Genomic DNA, 16,465 nt, shown 5'->3' with positions numbered 1-16,465 from the left:
CGAAATGCATATATTGTTATAAAATAGCATCGGAGATTTCAATAGGATGAGTACTCTACTATTGTCCTAAGTGCTTTGCTAATATTTGAGGTGAACAAGGTATTGGGCATTGAAGATGTCTACAAGTTGGAAGGATATAAGATGAACATATGGAAGGACCTTAATCGAGGGTGAACAAGCTGAGAAGAATGGGGATGTTCATGATGGCTTGGAGGTGAATAGTTGGATAGACCTGGTGAGGTGAACAAGCCTAAAATGGAAATGTTCGACAAAACTTGGAAGGACCATAAAGATGAACAGCTTGGTAGAGTTGAAATTGCCAATATGCTTGGAAGAACCAGAAAGATCGGGTGCAATAGATTGTTGACAAAGAGCAACTATCTTATCCAAATGACATGGAAGACTATGACAATACTAGTGATCCTTATGAGATTAGTGAAGATGAGGAACCAGCATGTATATGTGGTGTCCTTGAAGATCTTTAGAAGCTGACTCAGTTAAATCAATGAAGATGAGGAACAACGAAGATGCTGATGTTCTTGGAGATCTTTAGAAACTGATATGGTTAATCAACGAAGATGAGGAATCAGTGAGGATGCTGATGTCCTTAGAAGTCTTTGTATGTTGAAGAAGCTAAGAGGATCATTGGATGATTGATCGCAAGTCGCCCACATGGTTTGTCAGCGAATAGAATCAACAAACTAGCAAAGATCTGCACATCATCCTAATTATGTGTAAGGGATCATAAGGGTATTTAGTCCTGAAATGTGCTACTCACTTGACCACCTGTCTGGAACATTCAAAAAAAGAAAATAGCCGTTGCAAAGGCTTATGATTTGCAAAAAGATCACCGGAGTTTATCAAGAGTAGTTTTGGCATTAATGAGCAAGTTTGATAAAAGTACAGTGACACTATTGGGGAACAGTTGCTATCAGAGAGCCATTATGACAATCTTTAGCAACGGTTTGCTATTGGCGACGGCTAGAACCAATGGCTACTTGAGGATTTTGATGGCTAACAATCATTTGAGGATGGATGGCTATATATTGAGCCCAAAAAAAGTAGTTGGATTGGGAGAAATCGAACAAGATGAGTCGTGCTTTGAGTCTTGTTCTTTGCTCTTATTTTGTTGTCAGCTGCTATATAATCCCGATGTCATTGTTTGGGGGATGCTATTGTTTGTAATCAGTGACAAGAGCAAGTGTATAAGAGTGATAGCAATACACGACTCCTAGTAGAGTGATCTACTAGAAGCGGTACTTGTTGATTGTAACTTTTCTTGAAGATTATTAGTGGATTATCTGCTTGTGAATCTTCTATCTCTTCACTATTTGCATTACCTGATCTTTATTATCATGTTCTATTAAACAGGAGCGCTCACACATAATTTCTTCAATCTATTTCTACCAATGTTTGAAGTTGGACTTGTTATCTTCTGCAAATGTCTTTCACAGTTGTCAAACAACCTATTCACCCTCTCTAGGTTGTATTGTTAGCCCCAACAGTTTCTCCAAAAAATAAACATCAAGAGGTTGTTGTTGTTCCACATGAATGTGAGGGTGTTGGTGAAGAATAGAATGAATCTCTAAGGGTGCACTGGGTAACTATTATGTTCCCAAGATTTTTTTTTACTTAGAAATAGTTTTTTTCTGATTATGTTTCCTGGAGGAGTTTATGAGCATTTGAACATGTTTGGTAACTGTACAAAATTTATATTCCTAGAGTAGAAATAGAACAGGAACACACTCGATACAAACCACAAATTTTTGTGACATAAAATTATTTTAACTTTTTAATAATTTTATGAGATTTTTATATTTTTTTCCTTTTCTTTTTTTCCTCTTTTCTTCTTCCTCCTCTGGCCGATTGCCAAGCCTTGATAATGGCTGGCGAGGCTTCCCAAGGCCTAGTGACCGACGGGAGGAGGAAGAAGAAGAAAAAAAAAAAATGACTTGGCTTCAAAAATTATCCCGAGAATAAAAAAGTAACTTTTTTATACTTCTTGTTTCTATTTCAAATCTATTCCTTGACCACTAACTGTTCCAGGAATAGAAAATTAGTTGATGTTATCAAATAAATTTATGTTCTTTTTATGTTTTAGAGAACAAAAGAATAGAAATATGAAGGAATTGGAGTATAACCAAATAGGCTCTACCTAGTCATGATGTTGATAATTTTGAAAAAAAATTGGCATGATTTTTGGATATAGCAACGGATTTGATACTATAGTGAAATATTTTATTTTTTTGAAACAAAAAAAAGTTCGAGACAAAATTAGAATTAGACCTAAAATTTGAGATGTTTTTTAATTTTATTTTATTTAGAATTAAGCTCCCAAACATGCCGTGAAATGTCCAAATACTTAATGTCGTAGGGTACATCACTATATTCGGTACTACTTTCAGCTTTTGGACTTATGGATCTAAGGTGGACGACCTTCATCACTAGATGCACTGAATGGCCAAAGGTTGAGAATTCATTCACCAAAAAGAGATACACGCACTATTTTTGCAAGCGAGTACCTCTAGGCCACTAGGAATATTGGCCCCACACCCCCAATGGCACCATTATCGCAGGTCGTCTATTCCACATGTCAATGTCTTTATTCTTCGGAAAATTTACTAAAAAGTCTAAAATCTATTCCAATTGAATATGTTTCGATCAATTGGAGTTGACTATCATAAGGCCATGATGTGCGGAGACAAGCATATTTTACTCCGGCCCTTTTATTGCCCTTTTTTTATGATATATTTACGACTTGCTTAAGTGTCGAACATTCACCCGTACCGTAACGATATTCATTTGATTCTCTACCAGTACACGACAAAACATGCGTTCAAGTGGGGTGTGCTAGTGGAAAAACATAATTATGATTGTTCTTAGTGTAAGAGTTTTCCTATGTGAACTACATTAATTGATATTATAATTTATTGTTTTTATGGCTACCGTAAAACATGGCTGGTCTAAGGTGAGATAAAATGTTTCTTAATTAATCTAATATGGGGCTGGCTAGTGTGGGCTGAGTTGAGCCTGGCCCGTAATGAGGAGGCATGGCTGTAAACTCTATAAATAGTGCTCAAGTCTCTCATCTAATCCTAATTCTCACATGCATCCTCACCTAAGTAGCGTTTACCTAACACTAAACGTGAGGGAGCTGCCTTATTAAGCCAGTGATACGGAGGGCAATAGAGAAGAAGGACTTGTGCGTGGAACATTGTGTTTCCGCTTTTGCTTCAAGAATGATGGATCTCAAAATAGATGCGTTAATCTTTCTACTCAATTATGTATGTTCTTGTTCTAGTTATGGAGATCTTGGAGTTGCGCAATTTGCATCCAACACTTAGTGCTTAAAATGTAAGAAATCTCGTTCCCCATTCCAGCAAACTATGAGAAGGAATGTAGAGAGAGAGAGGATAGGGTAAAAAAAAAAAAAAAAAGATTTATGATTACGCATTCAACAATCATTAAGTAATTGAACTCACTTAATGCCAAATTCTATTTAAGCATGTATTGATCCTGTGCAACAAACCATATTCAGAGAATTCATGTGCATTGATATTTTGACTTAGATTTTCGGAGTATTTTTAGTAAGCATGCCTCAAATATTTAATACCCATAAAATTATTTTCCTGAAAAGGAAATCAGATATGTGTCTGTATTGATCTTTTACCTAAAGGATAAAATAAGAAAATTTTGAAACACATGCCTGATAATGTAAAACCATATTCACCCTTAATGGAGACTAGTTAAACGAAAATAGACCTTCCATCTTAGAATTGATCCTTCTTATCTACGCTCATCTATGAATATATGCTGTTATTCTCTTGAATTCTCATCTCTCTACTTCCTTATAGATAGAGGTGAGCATGGTCCAAGTGGGCGGTTCCTACCTGAAACTAGAAACCGCCCACGAAGGATTGATTCCAAAAAATTAGAACCAAGAATCATCTGTTAGTTTCATGGATTCACTTGAAAACCGAACCACCGATTCAATCAGGTTCATGGGAGGGTTCATGGAGCCGGTCCTATCAAGCTTCATGCACTTAGTTTAACATTTTCCAACAAGCCAAAGTAAAGCAAAAAACAAAGAACTCTTATATTCTTAATTGCAAGATCAGTAAAAAGATATGGCTCATATTAAAAGTTGAGAGTTGACGCCATGAGTTGATGGACGTTGAGCTTGAGAGTCAATACCATGAATGAGAGATAGAGAGATGACTCATGGAAGATGAGAGTGGGACAAGACAAGCACTGGGTGTTGAGATTGAGATTAGTGATTTTAGAGTTTTCATTTTTCTTAAATTTTTTGTCAGAAATTTTTCTTAAAAATTAAATATATTTATATATTACCGCTTAGAATCGGGAACCGGACTAATTTCCTTGGGAACCGCTGGTCCTAGTCTGGTTTCGGGTAGTCCAGGGGTTTCTGATTTTTTTGCACACCCCTACTTTCTTACGTTATTTTCCCTAAATTAGTAAATCTTTGTAAAGGTCTACTGATCTGGGATTTCTATGCTCAATTTTGGTCGTTGCAGTGCTTCTCTCCAAAGTGATGCCAGAATAATTCATCAAAGATGCTAACGTGAAGCATGCATGGCCGGAGGTGGGAAAGGTTTGTAAGATTATAGGGCGAGGTCTGAACTGGTGCATCATGCATAATTTGATTTGGGGAACAGATTAGATAACAATTCGAGATATGACAAGGTGACAAATAAAGTTTTGATACTTCGCAAGATGTCGTGAACACAAAAACCTCGCTAAAATCTAGAGAAGGTTTTTTAAGCGTTTCTCGCCTCTCATATTGATCATCATCGTCATCATTAATTGCATGCAAGTGTTAGAGGTTTGTTTGTCAAAACAAACGGAGTGTTTTTTCCTTATCTCACATAAGAAAAATGGGAGGAAGTTGACCAATTTAAAAGTGTGGGATTTCCTTAATATACTTAAAGGAATGATTGGGTGAGGCTAGACCCCATCATATCCACGTGCGGGTACGTGATTTTGGCGCATTTAGCGGTTTAATTAGTACTAATCCCTCTGTTATTTATTTATTTTTTCATGTTATTAATTTTTAATCAATTCAAAGGTTGCCTTTTGTTTTGAGGTTTTTCGGAAATAAATATAAAAAATGAAAATTCGAAATTTTATTTATTTAAAAAAATTATTATTTCGAATTTTGTTTGTGTCTTTTCAAGACAACCTTTGGAAAAATTACTTATTCGGTTTGCAACTTTTCCCAAAGGGTTGCAAATGTTCGGTTTTCGACTTCTTCCGAAGAGTCGCATTTGTTTATCCGTACAATTTCTAAAGGACGTGTTTGTTTATTCTTTGGCAATTTTCACGAAGAGTTGCAAGACTGTTTCATATATATACTTGTTAATTTTCGGAAGGAAAAGAGTGGTCATTTTTTCGAGTCTACTTTCTGAAAAAACTACAGCCAATTTTTCAATTGTTTCTTAGAGAAATCATGGAGAAATACTAGAATTGATATTTAACATTTTCATTTGAGACTTTGTTGTATCCTGGAAAAATTTTTCTGATGATCATTAGCAACGTTGTGGGGCAAATAAATCTTTAAAAAAAATGATATCACGCCTCAAAGTCCGATTTAAATACTCTGAATATCCGTCTTCATTGTTCTACCCAGTTCGAAGCCATATTTTTCTTACATAATCCACGTGTATAGCTTAATTCTATGAATGGTCTTCTTTGTTTTCGACAGATGTCGAGGCGGTAGGCAAAAACTAGAATGACTGACGAAACGAGTCAAATCAAAGTAGAACCAGAAAATGAACTAGCGCCAGTGATTGTGGATCAACCACCCAAAACAGGAGAACCAGAGCATCACCATGGAACAAAGTTCGGATTGCCGAGGGAATGGACAGCAGAAATAAGACTGTCACGACCCTCCTGAATTGCTAAGTAGGCGCGAATAATTCACATGGACTCTTTCGTGCTCTATAGATCATAACTTGATGTCTTATTAATTATTTATCAACTACATTAGAGTCACCATTAGTTTATTGGTACCTTTTCTCTTTCCAATTTTATTTCCTCAAACATGTAGATCTATGTTATCATGCATAATACTAAAATAATAAAATTGAGCAATCAATGACAAAGATAGCAACCCAATCAGCACGTGCCAGTGGATGGCGGCCACGAATAAACAGTGACGCTGTAGCAATCAAGATAAACAGCGAGTTTGGACCAGTGATGGACCGATCTTATGTGGCCGGACGATGAGCTGGTTGTCCAATTCTGCACATGTTGTAAGGTCCACAAAGAACTACAAAGAAACAACATCTAGTTTATGATGGCAAGGTAAGATGGGAGGTTGAGCTCGGACTGGGCTGCTCAGGCGAAGGCAGCTACGATGATCATTTAAGTGAAGATGATGACGTACGTATGATTGAGTCCAAAATGAGACGGAGTCAAGCGAGGTGATCAAGTCATTGTGTCTCTGAATATATGGTGTGTTTGGGAGTTTTTCCGGCTGAATATATGTTCGGCTGACTCCCCTCTTGTCCTCCTATAGCGAGGAGGCATACAGAAGAAATTGAAGGTAAATATGGGAGCATCCGATTTAATGGAACAATCCTTAAGTTCTAATAGGATTCTATCAATGAGCCCAGCAAAATCGGATATTCACTCGAACCAAAACATATCTTGGTCATAACTTGATTTGATAGATCCAGAATGAAGAAGACTATTGATCAAGACAGCGATACGCAAGAATGTTTAGCAATTGACTACTGAACAATCGAATAAGGAGCTGCTTCATTGTTGATAACGTTTTAAGTTATGGATTCATCAGTATAGTTGTCAATGTCAACGCAAATAAACACAATATTATAGGAGGCTAATTTAAGCGATTTCCTTGTTGTTAGTTGAACTTCTAAGATGATTATCTTGTGATCAAGGCTGGTGGATGAAGATAAACTAGAAGACTGAAGAGTCAAGCTTTCAAGTCTTCATGTCATTAATGCATTTTCCAGTAACTAGGTCTTAAATTGCTTTCTAGTTCCCATGTCTCTTCTTTGTTTGTTATTTCCTATGTTTTAGTCCCTCTACAAATAGAGTAGAGTTCTTAGTTGTAAGACAAATTTGATGAATATATGAGAATTCCTTTACGTGAGTGAATATTTATCCCAATTCTTTATCTTATATTGTTGGTGGTGAATTAAACAGTTCTTTTTCCTTGGCCAGTTGAGCATTCCTTTACATATTGATGGTGAACTATCGCCTATCCCAATTCTTTATCCTTGGTTGGTGGCCTGTACCTTTACACTTCGGTCATGAACCTCCCACATCCTTCGTCCTTTACACATTATTCCATTATCACTTATCACACCATCTTCATACACTTAACCAAAAGATTCCACATTCCTCATTTCACTTGCCCACGCACACATGATAGGTCTACTTTCCCTCCATAGCTCAGTGTTCATTTTTCCCAAAAATCAAGTTTCAGTAGAAATTTTCAATCTTTTCACTTTACTTCCTTTTATCCACGGTTTGCTTTGCTCACAATTGAGATGATCCCTTAACCAAATAAAGAATGCAAATATCACCAATTCTTGGAGAGCAAGATGAGTGAATCTAGACTTTCTTTGGACTTAGTTCATGCAAGATAAATTAGGAATGGGGTCTTAACATTCGGGGAAAATGAGAAATTGACCAGATCGTGATTCCAACCCCGTCCCTCTGAAAAAGAAGAAGTTATATTCCATTATTTATGCCAGTTTACGAGAACACAATTAATGGTTTATTTTTTATCAAATGATTTGGCGAAATTATATTTCAATAATACGAAGAAGAAACCATAAATCGAAGAGAGAGATAATGGTATTTCAGTCATTTATACTTATCTTCCAATCATCTTCCCCTCTATTCACTCTTATGGCAGGTCATTTTTTCATAAATTCTACTGAAGGGATGTAAATCATCTCAAAGCGTAATTGGAGTAAAATTTATCCCCTGCCATGTTGCATGAAGATTGTAATGCAAGCTTATCTTTGTTTCGGTGAAGTTGTTATTAACATATTAATGTCGTATAGTCCGGCCTTAGAAAACTTCGTGATTTCGTTGAAGTTTAGGCTTCATTAAACTAAATGATTCGCTCGGCCAATGGCATTTCTTTTTCTCTTTACAAATTAGTTGTTTTGGGAAATGATTTGCTCAAAAAAGAGAACAATATTTTATAGACTCATTTTATTAATGTATAATATGATGGACAATAATCCCAATGAATATCGCAAATTCTTCCTTTTGGGGCACTAATTATGGTCACAAATATCTTTCCTTTTTCTCATAACAGAACTTAAAGTCTTATTTAAATTTTAAAAAAATTATGAAACGATTATATGCGAATTTACATGCCACATTTACCTTTTGCGAAAGTTGAAGTGTTTCGTACGTTAAAAAAGTGAAAAGGCATGAATTGCAAGATTTTGATTAAGCAAAATACAGAAATAAAACCGATCATTTCAGTTAACGTGGTGACTGGAAAAGGTAGGGTTATAGTGGAACCTCTCACGTTCTCGTTTTTAATTGTACATGAAGTGGATAGGTTTTGTTTTTTTCCGCTTGCACATGCATGTGATAGGTTCAGTGAGCGTACGGCCAGTGATATGGCCACGTCCCTCGTGTTCACCGACACAAAGAAAGCAACCTCTTCCGCAAGGCGTCGGTGCCCCATCGCTTAGCACGTTCGTTCGCCACCTTCCAAGAAATCGCTTGTCCTCTATGCAGTAACTCTGCACTGACTGGATACTCATTCTCCAGCATAGGATGATCGACCCCAGGGGCTCCCTTTAGATTCGTACCAGATGAGGTGGCTTCCCTCGTCGATGAAGGATTGTAGATGAGATGAAAAAACAAGTTGAGAGATGAGTGCAAGTTGGTGACAGTGAGCCTAAACAACAAGTGATATAAAGAGTTGGCAGTGCCAATCAACTATCTAAAGATGTATGAGGAAGAAGTGCGTGTAAACTTGTTTTGCCAAATGTGTCGACTAAATACGTTTTAGATTATAGATGGATCCATGTGGAAATCAACAAAGGTTGTAAAGCGTGTCATTTGTTGATAATTTGCACAGGAAATGCGAATTGACTAGCAAATTAAAGATAACAAGACTGGAAGCAATCACGACCGGCCATTTAAATTGCAAGAAAGTAAAGATAAAGATTAGTTTGCAAATAACGTCGAGTTTTATGATTGATTGATGCACTTTTACAAAGAATACACTTGAGGTATCCATAATCCACAACCAATGGTTACACAAACTCCTACAATTATGATTATCAATTCCATTACTCAACAGTTATTAACTCCACTATTTGACATTTATCAACTCCCCTACTCAATGGTTAGACTTAACTGCTTGACGGTTTCTACTCCACTACTTGATGGTTGTTGACTCCATTACCTAAATGGTTACATCAGGCTCCATTACTTGATGATTCTGTCGCATCCACTTCCCTGGTTACCTCTTTATCGGTTGCATTCAGCAATGTCGATCGAACATTTGGACATTTTTTGGCATTAACTTACGCCACCTTTTATAAGAATCGAATGATTATAATCAAAGGTCATTATATGCCTCATTGGCAAATATAAATCGAATGATTATAATCAAAGGTCATTATATGCCTCATTGGCAAATATAATTTTTCCTTGTCGAATTTTATCTTGGTCAAATTCATCATTTTACTCAAAACTTTCCATTGAAGCCACGTTTTGTATAAAGTTTTCATGTGACCCTCTCTATCTTGAAACAATTGTTCATACTTAGACACCCTTGTTGCTAATTGAAATAAATCAGCAAAGTCTCGGCATTCAAATCTTTCTCTTAAATTAAATTTCAAACCATTATAGGCCAAATCTATAGACGTTAATGTTTAGAAAGAGTGAAGTGGGGCATATATTCTTAGCCTTCTTAAACCAAGCAATAAACCGGTCTACCGACTCATTGTTATTTTAATAAAGTCTATCCAAGTTGGCAATTGATACCTCATGTACCGTTTTATAGAATAGATAATTTAATTCTCTTTCCATCTCCTCCTAGTCACACACCGAATTAGGTTACAAATTAATGTACCAAGTGAAAGTAGTACTTGAAAAAGTCAAAGAAATAACCTAAGTCTTAAAAATTCATTTGTTTGTGTTTCTCCACATCTAGCTAAAATCAACCGATATGTTCAATGATCGATTGTTCATCTTTGTTAGTGAATATTATAAAGTCGGGAATTTTAAAATCTCTAGGAAAATGTTGATTATCAACTCATTCAAAATAATTTTTTTTGGTAAACATGCCTAATGATTCCCCTATTTAAACCCAATTCTTGTTGAACTTCTTTGGCAAATTGTGTTGCTGTTATAACAACTGCTGGCCTGATGTTTTCAACTTTTTCTGCATTTGATTGATCTGTTGACCAATTTGCTTTGCCTATATGTTGCTATCGACTAGATTATACAAAAATTAGAAGAACTAGGAACATACCTTGATAACCACAGGATTAGCTTGGAATGTTGGTGGTCGATTGGATGATCCTGGCCTTGACAGATTGTCATTCACAGCATTGACTATCATTGGCTTGAATGCTTGATCACATTCGATATGTGGCTCACAATGTAATTAACAATATCATTTTGCTGTTTCTCTAGCAATCTTCTCATGGTCAACATCATACTAGGATTTGGTGCCACTTCCCCAACAGTTCTTCATTGAGGCATCGGGGAGGGTCTGCCCCCTCACATGGGCCTTTTTCTGCTGCTCCTCTTGATCGGTTGCATATGAGAATGTTGACCGAGTTAAAAGACTGAGAAAAGAAGACGAATCCATGCAAATAAGAGGAAAATCGTATGAGAAGTTCAGCGATCTTTATTAGGGAAGGCTTGGCAGCACCACCAAGTGGAGATAATTCTCATGTAGAGAGAGAAGTTCTCATTCGACAAAGAGATTACCGTTGAAGCAAAAAGCTGAGATTATTTTAAGGACACTTATTAACAGAATCCATATTATAATATATATATATATATATATATATATATATATATATATATATTAAAGAGAGCCCACTTGTTAAGAAATATTAATTATACTTTGGAAATATAAATGTTTTTATATGGAGTAAGTGACTTTTTCCAAATGCTTTATTACTCAGTTTTGAATGTGCACTTCTATCTGTTATACTAATTATAGTGGTGTCAACTAGTACTGTATGGGCACTGATTAACAAGACTCATCTTTCGACAAAAAAAAGATGACTTAAATAATTCTTAGTAGAATGGACATTATGTCGGAGTTTCAATGCTATTTGCTTTAATTCGACCGTACAAACGTTTTTGTCATTCAACAATTGACATCAATTATTTTCGAGTGGACGACTGAGGTTTCACACATCAATTTGGTCGTTTGAGATTGCGCAACACCGTAGGAAAAGTGCCCTTGACATTAGTCAATTCACTCTTCCAATTTTAGCTTTCCAATTTCGATTTCCAAAGTCCAGCGCGAGGCGAAAGAAAGATTAAAGGTCATGCCCCACAAACGAAGTTGATGTTAATTGTCAACATAAATGGTCAACAACTCCACCAATAAACCTAAAAGTCAGTGTGGAACAGAAAAATTGACTTTCAGGCGCTAGTGTTGATGTGAATTATACCCGTAATTGAATTAGAAATCGGTAATGTAAAAGGACTGAATTGGGAATTGATAAAGCCACAAATGTCGGCGGCAAGCTAGGGCACGCTGTCCTTTCTTCAACCCAAATAATACGCCATAGTCTCTAATCGACGTTATCGTCGTCACTAAGCAATAAAAGTTGTCAAAACGTTATATTTACCTTCCTCCAAATTGAAGGAAAATTTCTTTAATCATACTTTATACTGACGGGATATAAATTATGCATATAACCCATATATAATTTCAACTAAAATAAAAGCATGTGGTATTTACATTGGTAATTTAGAGACTTGATTGAATGAGATTTCCTCCAAAAATATAGCCCTAAACAAAAATAAATATACTTAAAAATTCATTCATTATTTTTTCTATGTGTGAACTTTGGATCCTCTGCTTTTAAAATAACTACTGTACATCTGTGAACTTTAATGTCCTTCTCAGTCGACACCACTAGATAATTCTAAATGCTAAATCTTATCTCTTCTCTCTTGATTGGGATGAGGGGTCTAATCAATTAATTTTTGAAGAGAGTAGAAATCTAGTTCTTTTCCTCATTCCCTGACAGCTGAAGTCAGAAAAATGTGAGGATTTCTTCTTCCTCTTCTTTTAATAAATAGAAAGATGCAAATTTTAGATTAATATCATAAAAAATCCAAAATCAATACATTTACGATAAATTTACTCTAAATTAATTTTTTAACTACAAAAAATTCTAAATTGATATATCTGCGATAATTTTACCATAAATTATTATTAAATCTTATCGTCAAATTCTCGAATTGGATAATATTGGATAGTTGACGGGTGCATCTATTTTGAATATTACCTTCTATTTGTTACAGGTATATGAGTTTGCCTTAGTAATTTAACGAAAACTAATGAATGGTAAATTTGTTATAAATTTACCAATTTGAGAATTTTTGGGTAAAAAGACTAATTTGGAATAAATTTGTTATAAAATTTTCAATTTAAAGTTTTTAGTGGTATCCGTTTGGCGATAAGGTTTACTGGTGATTGGGATGAGGGGTCTAATCAATTAATTTTTTGAAGAGAGTAGAAATCTAGTTCTTTTCCTCATTCCCCTGACAGCTGAAGTCAGAAAAATGTGAGGATTTCTTCTTCTTCTTCTTTTAATAAATAGAAAGATGCAAATTTTAGATTAATATCATAAAAATCCAAAATCAATACATTTACGATAAATTTACTCTAAATTAATTTTTTAACTACAAAAAATTCTAAATTGATATATCTGCGATAATTTTACCATAAATTATTATTAAATCTTATCGTCAAATTACTGAATTGGATAATATTGGATAGTTGACGGGTGCATCTATTTTGAATATTACCTTCTATTTGTTACGGTATATGAGTTTGCCTTAGTAATTTAACGAAAACTAATGAATGGTAAATTTGTTATAAATTTACCAATTTGAGAATTTTTGGGTAAAAAGACTAATTTGGAATAAATTTGTTATAAAATTTTCAATTTAAAGTTTTTAGTGGTATCCGTGATATTAACCCTAAGTTTTAAGAGTAAAGCATGCAATTGGAAATGTGATTAAAAAGTGAGGAGTCTTGAAAATTTATCAAAAAGTTTCTAGAGAATTAGGTTTCACAATTTCATATTTACCACATTATAAATTCTTTGACAATATATAAAAACAACATGAATAATCTATTAGAAACTCAAACACACTTCATAAAAATTTATAATTTGTAGAATAATTATCACTATAATTGACATGAAGTGTGCTCTTACATAGTCATTACCAAGGCTTTTACTAATGTCATGTCAATGCAACGGAATATACTCTTTCCATTTGAATCATGGTAATCCATTGAGTATGTATGACTATTGCTCGTCATAAAATTGCTTCTCCCCAAGTATTGGTAAAGCAATACTCTAGAATATTATACTAGAAGCTCCATAACATTTGTTCGGCACTTAGTTTAGTGCCACAGCTTTTTGATCATTCACTGAAGTTCCGTAACTTTTAAATTTGATTCATTTAAGTTGCTCATGCAAGTTGAATCGAAAAAAATCCTACGTGGACTTTTTAAACAATGCTATATTTTCTTATCAGCAAATCAGTAGTTGATGCAATTTAAATGAACAAAAATTGAAAGCAAGGTACTTAAATAGGTGATCGAAAAGTTTTAACTACTAAATTAAATACCATGCGAAAGATTTAATTTCTAATGTACTTCTTGCGAAATCCTTTCTTCTTACGTGGGAAAAACTCCTCTTTCCCTTACCTAGTTACACTTGCTACTTCCCTCAATAGGAATGTCCTTACTCAATTGAAGACATTGGAATGAAGACACGAACATCGGATAACCACATATATCGACTAAAAGAGGGCTATGAATATTTGAATAGAAGATACAATCTCGCTTCAATCTCGCTTCCTTCTCTTTCTCCGAAGCAAAGCAATGATACCATGATCGTTCTTTGCCCGAAGTGGTATCATGCAAAATAATCACTTCAATTACAGAATTACACCAAAGTTGCTTGGCCAACATTTTGCAGAACAATGCTCATTATTTCAAATAGGAACACTAATACTGCATTATTCCCATTTAATCTTGGGAGGTGGGCAAAAAATTAGAATAACTTCAGTAATTAAATATGGAAAGAGGACATGAAGAATCCCATCGTAGCTTTCTGTACCGTTTCTTGCACCAAATTCATTTGATTGCAAGTTCCGCTCCTTTGGAGCCGCCGGATTATGAAGCAAAGAATTCACTTGTGTTTGTGCTTTAACTCTTCTTGCCCTCCTCGCCACCATCTTCCATGTAAGCCTTCTTCCTCCGCTCGGCCCTCGCGATCAAGCAGATCGCAAGGAAGCACGCGGCGTAGACCCCGTGGACCTTCCAGTTGGTCCGCGGCGGCTGATGGAGCACCATCCTGTGGAACACCGCGACGTAGTAATGCAGCCCGACGGCGAAGCCCACGAAGGTCTGAACCAACCCCAGGAACTTCAAAGCCAGCCCGGTGTCGGTCGAGAAAACAAGCACCAGGTACATCAGCAGCAGCAGCAGATACAGGACGTACCCAAACGTCTGGAAAATCTGTATGCACACGTACGTGGACTGCGAAGTGGCGTAGAAGAATCGCAGGGGCTCGAGCCCGGTGGCCAGCGAGGAGAGGCAGAGGATCGAGAAGTAGATGGAGAGGTAGACCTGGATGAAGATGAGGAGCTTCTGGAGGGAGAAATAGGCCTTGATGCGATTGAAGACGAGGGAGACGAGGATGAGAGGGATCAAGATGAAAGCGCACGAGACGAGGGTCGCGATGGTGGGCGCGTACTTGTTGCCCACGTAGGGCTTGAAGCCCTTGGTCATCTGCTTGTTGGCTTGGGTTAGGTAGGCCTTGGAGGTGGTGGAGATTCGCTCGAGGTCGGGGATGAGGGTCTGCTGGAACTTGTTGGGCAGATCTCGGAACTCGGATACCAGATCGTCGTCCTCATCTTGTTCGAGCCAGTTCGGCTGTTTCGGCTTCTGGGTCTTTGGGATCTTGGGTTCTTGGTCGGTGGAGTCTTTCTTTTTGCTCTGTTTCTTGGTGTCGGACTGAGTGAGCTTCTTGTCGAGTTGGAGCTGGGACTCTTTGGTTTTGTTCTTGGGCGAGGTTAGTTTCCCCAGATCTGAGCTTTTCTTGGCCGAAGAAAAGGCGCTTTTGGTTGAATTGGAGGCTTTCGAGGTCGCGTTCAGCTTCTTGAGCTTCAAGGTGGAGTTGAGCTTCTTGAGCTCGGATTTATCAAGAACGGTGGACGTGGGCGATGCTTTTTTGGTCGAATTTGTGGGTTTGAGAGGCTTGGTTTGGTTCTTGAAGGAGAAATTTGATTTGGGTTTCATCAGCTTGGTCTGGTTTTTGGTGGACAGACTGGATTTAGCGAGGTTGGTTTGGCTCTTGGATTTCTCTGTGGTAGTAGTGAGTGTGGTTAGCTTGGCTTTCTTTTTGGGTGCGATGATTTGATCATCGTCGCCATCTACTTCTCGAACCTCCAGCAATCTTCTTCTCGCAATACCCACAAACTGCTTGCTCCGAATCTGAGACTCCGAGCTAGCGCCAGCACAGAGGAAAACGAAGGAACCCATGAAAACGATAGCAAAGCAGAGAAGAGCAAGAGCAACCCTTCTGCAATTGAAGTACACGCGCTGCCCCATTTCCGACGCTTCGAGCTCTCTAGCCCGCTTGGACTGAAGAGAGCTTAGATTGGATCTGCAATTATGGAGTGAAGAGGAAGAGAGAGAGAGAGAGAGAGAGAGAGATCGAGGGAAGACTAAGGAATGGGGGTTATATATACCTTTCAAGCGTCGGCTGACGGTCGGGGGGAGGTGGGAGGACATGAATGCGGGGCGAGGATGAGGTGAGAACAGTCACATGGGTGGCTTTTTCCGGAAGTTGTCTGTCTGGAAAAGGGGTTTTCCCATCTTTTCCCTTACTTTTCACGCGGTTTTGCGGGTTCTCTGATCGCACTCCCTAGCTCCACTCACTCCAATTTCGCCAAAAGCCGACAATACAAAGAATGCGTTTTCAACTCAGATCGCTGTATTCTTTCTCTTGGGCTTTCATTAGTTTTCGACCCTGATGAGGGCCCATGTCGGAAGAGATGGTCCCGTGAGGGCTCGTGCATAAGTCCAAGAACGGCACTGCGAGCAGTGCCGGTCGCGGGGTCGTGGGGTCGTGTGCTGAGCTCCTTCCTGACGGTGGATGAACGAATTCAGGGTGCTGAGGGACAAAGGCGACGACGCGTTTGGCTTTTAGAACTGATA

General features: G+C 37.2%; 1 protein-coding gene across 1 annotated transcript; it reads right to left on the bottom strand.

Moving 5' to 3' along the window:
- Window positions 1-14,034: 14,034 nt before the first annotated feature.
- Window positions 14,035-16,171, bottom strand: LOC104418262. Its single transcript, XM_010029544.3, has one exon. The coding sequence runs from the start codon at window positions 16,037-16,039 to the stop codon at window positions 14,450-14,452; it is 1,590 nt and encodes a 529-aa protein (XP_010027846.2). The 5' UTR covers window positions 16,040-16,171; the 3' UTR covers window positions 14,035-14,449.
- Between the last annotated feature and the right edge of the window lie 294 nt (window positions 16,172-16,465).

This window comes from Eucalyptus grandis, chromosome 9 (assembly GCF_016545825.1).
Source record: "Eucalyptus grandis isolate ANBG69807.140 chromosome 9, ASM1654582v1, whole genome shotgun sequence".
Classification (NCBI taxonomy): Eukaryota; Viridiplantae; Streptophyta; class Magnoliopsida; order Myrtales; family Myrtaceae; genus Eucalyptus; species Eucalyptus grandis.
This window is presented reverse-complemented; position numbering and strand designations above follow the sequence as displayed.

What these genes read in the sequence shown, in the direction of transcription:
- LOC104418262 (XM_010029544.3), bottom strand. Translation starts at nt 16,039, where the DNA reads ATGTCCTCCCACCTCCCCCCGACCGTCAGCCGACGCTTGAAAGGTATA.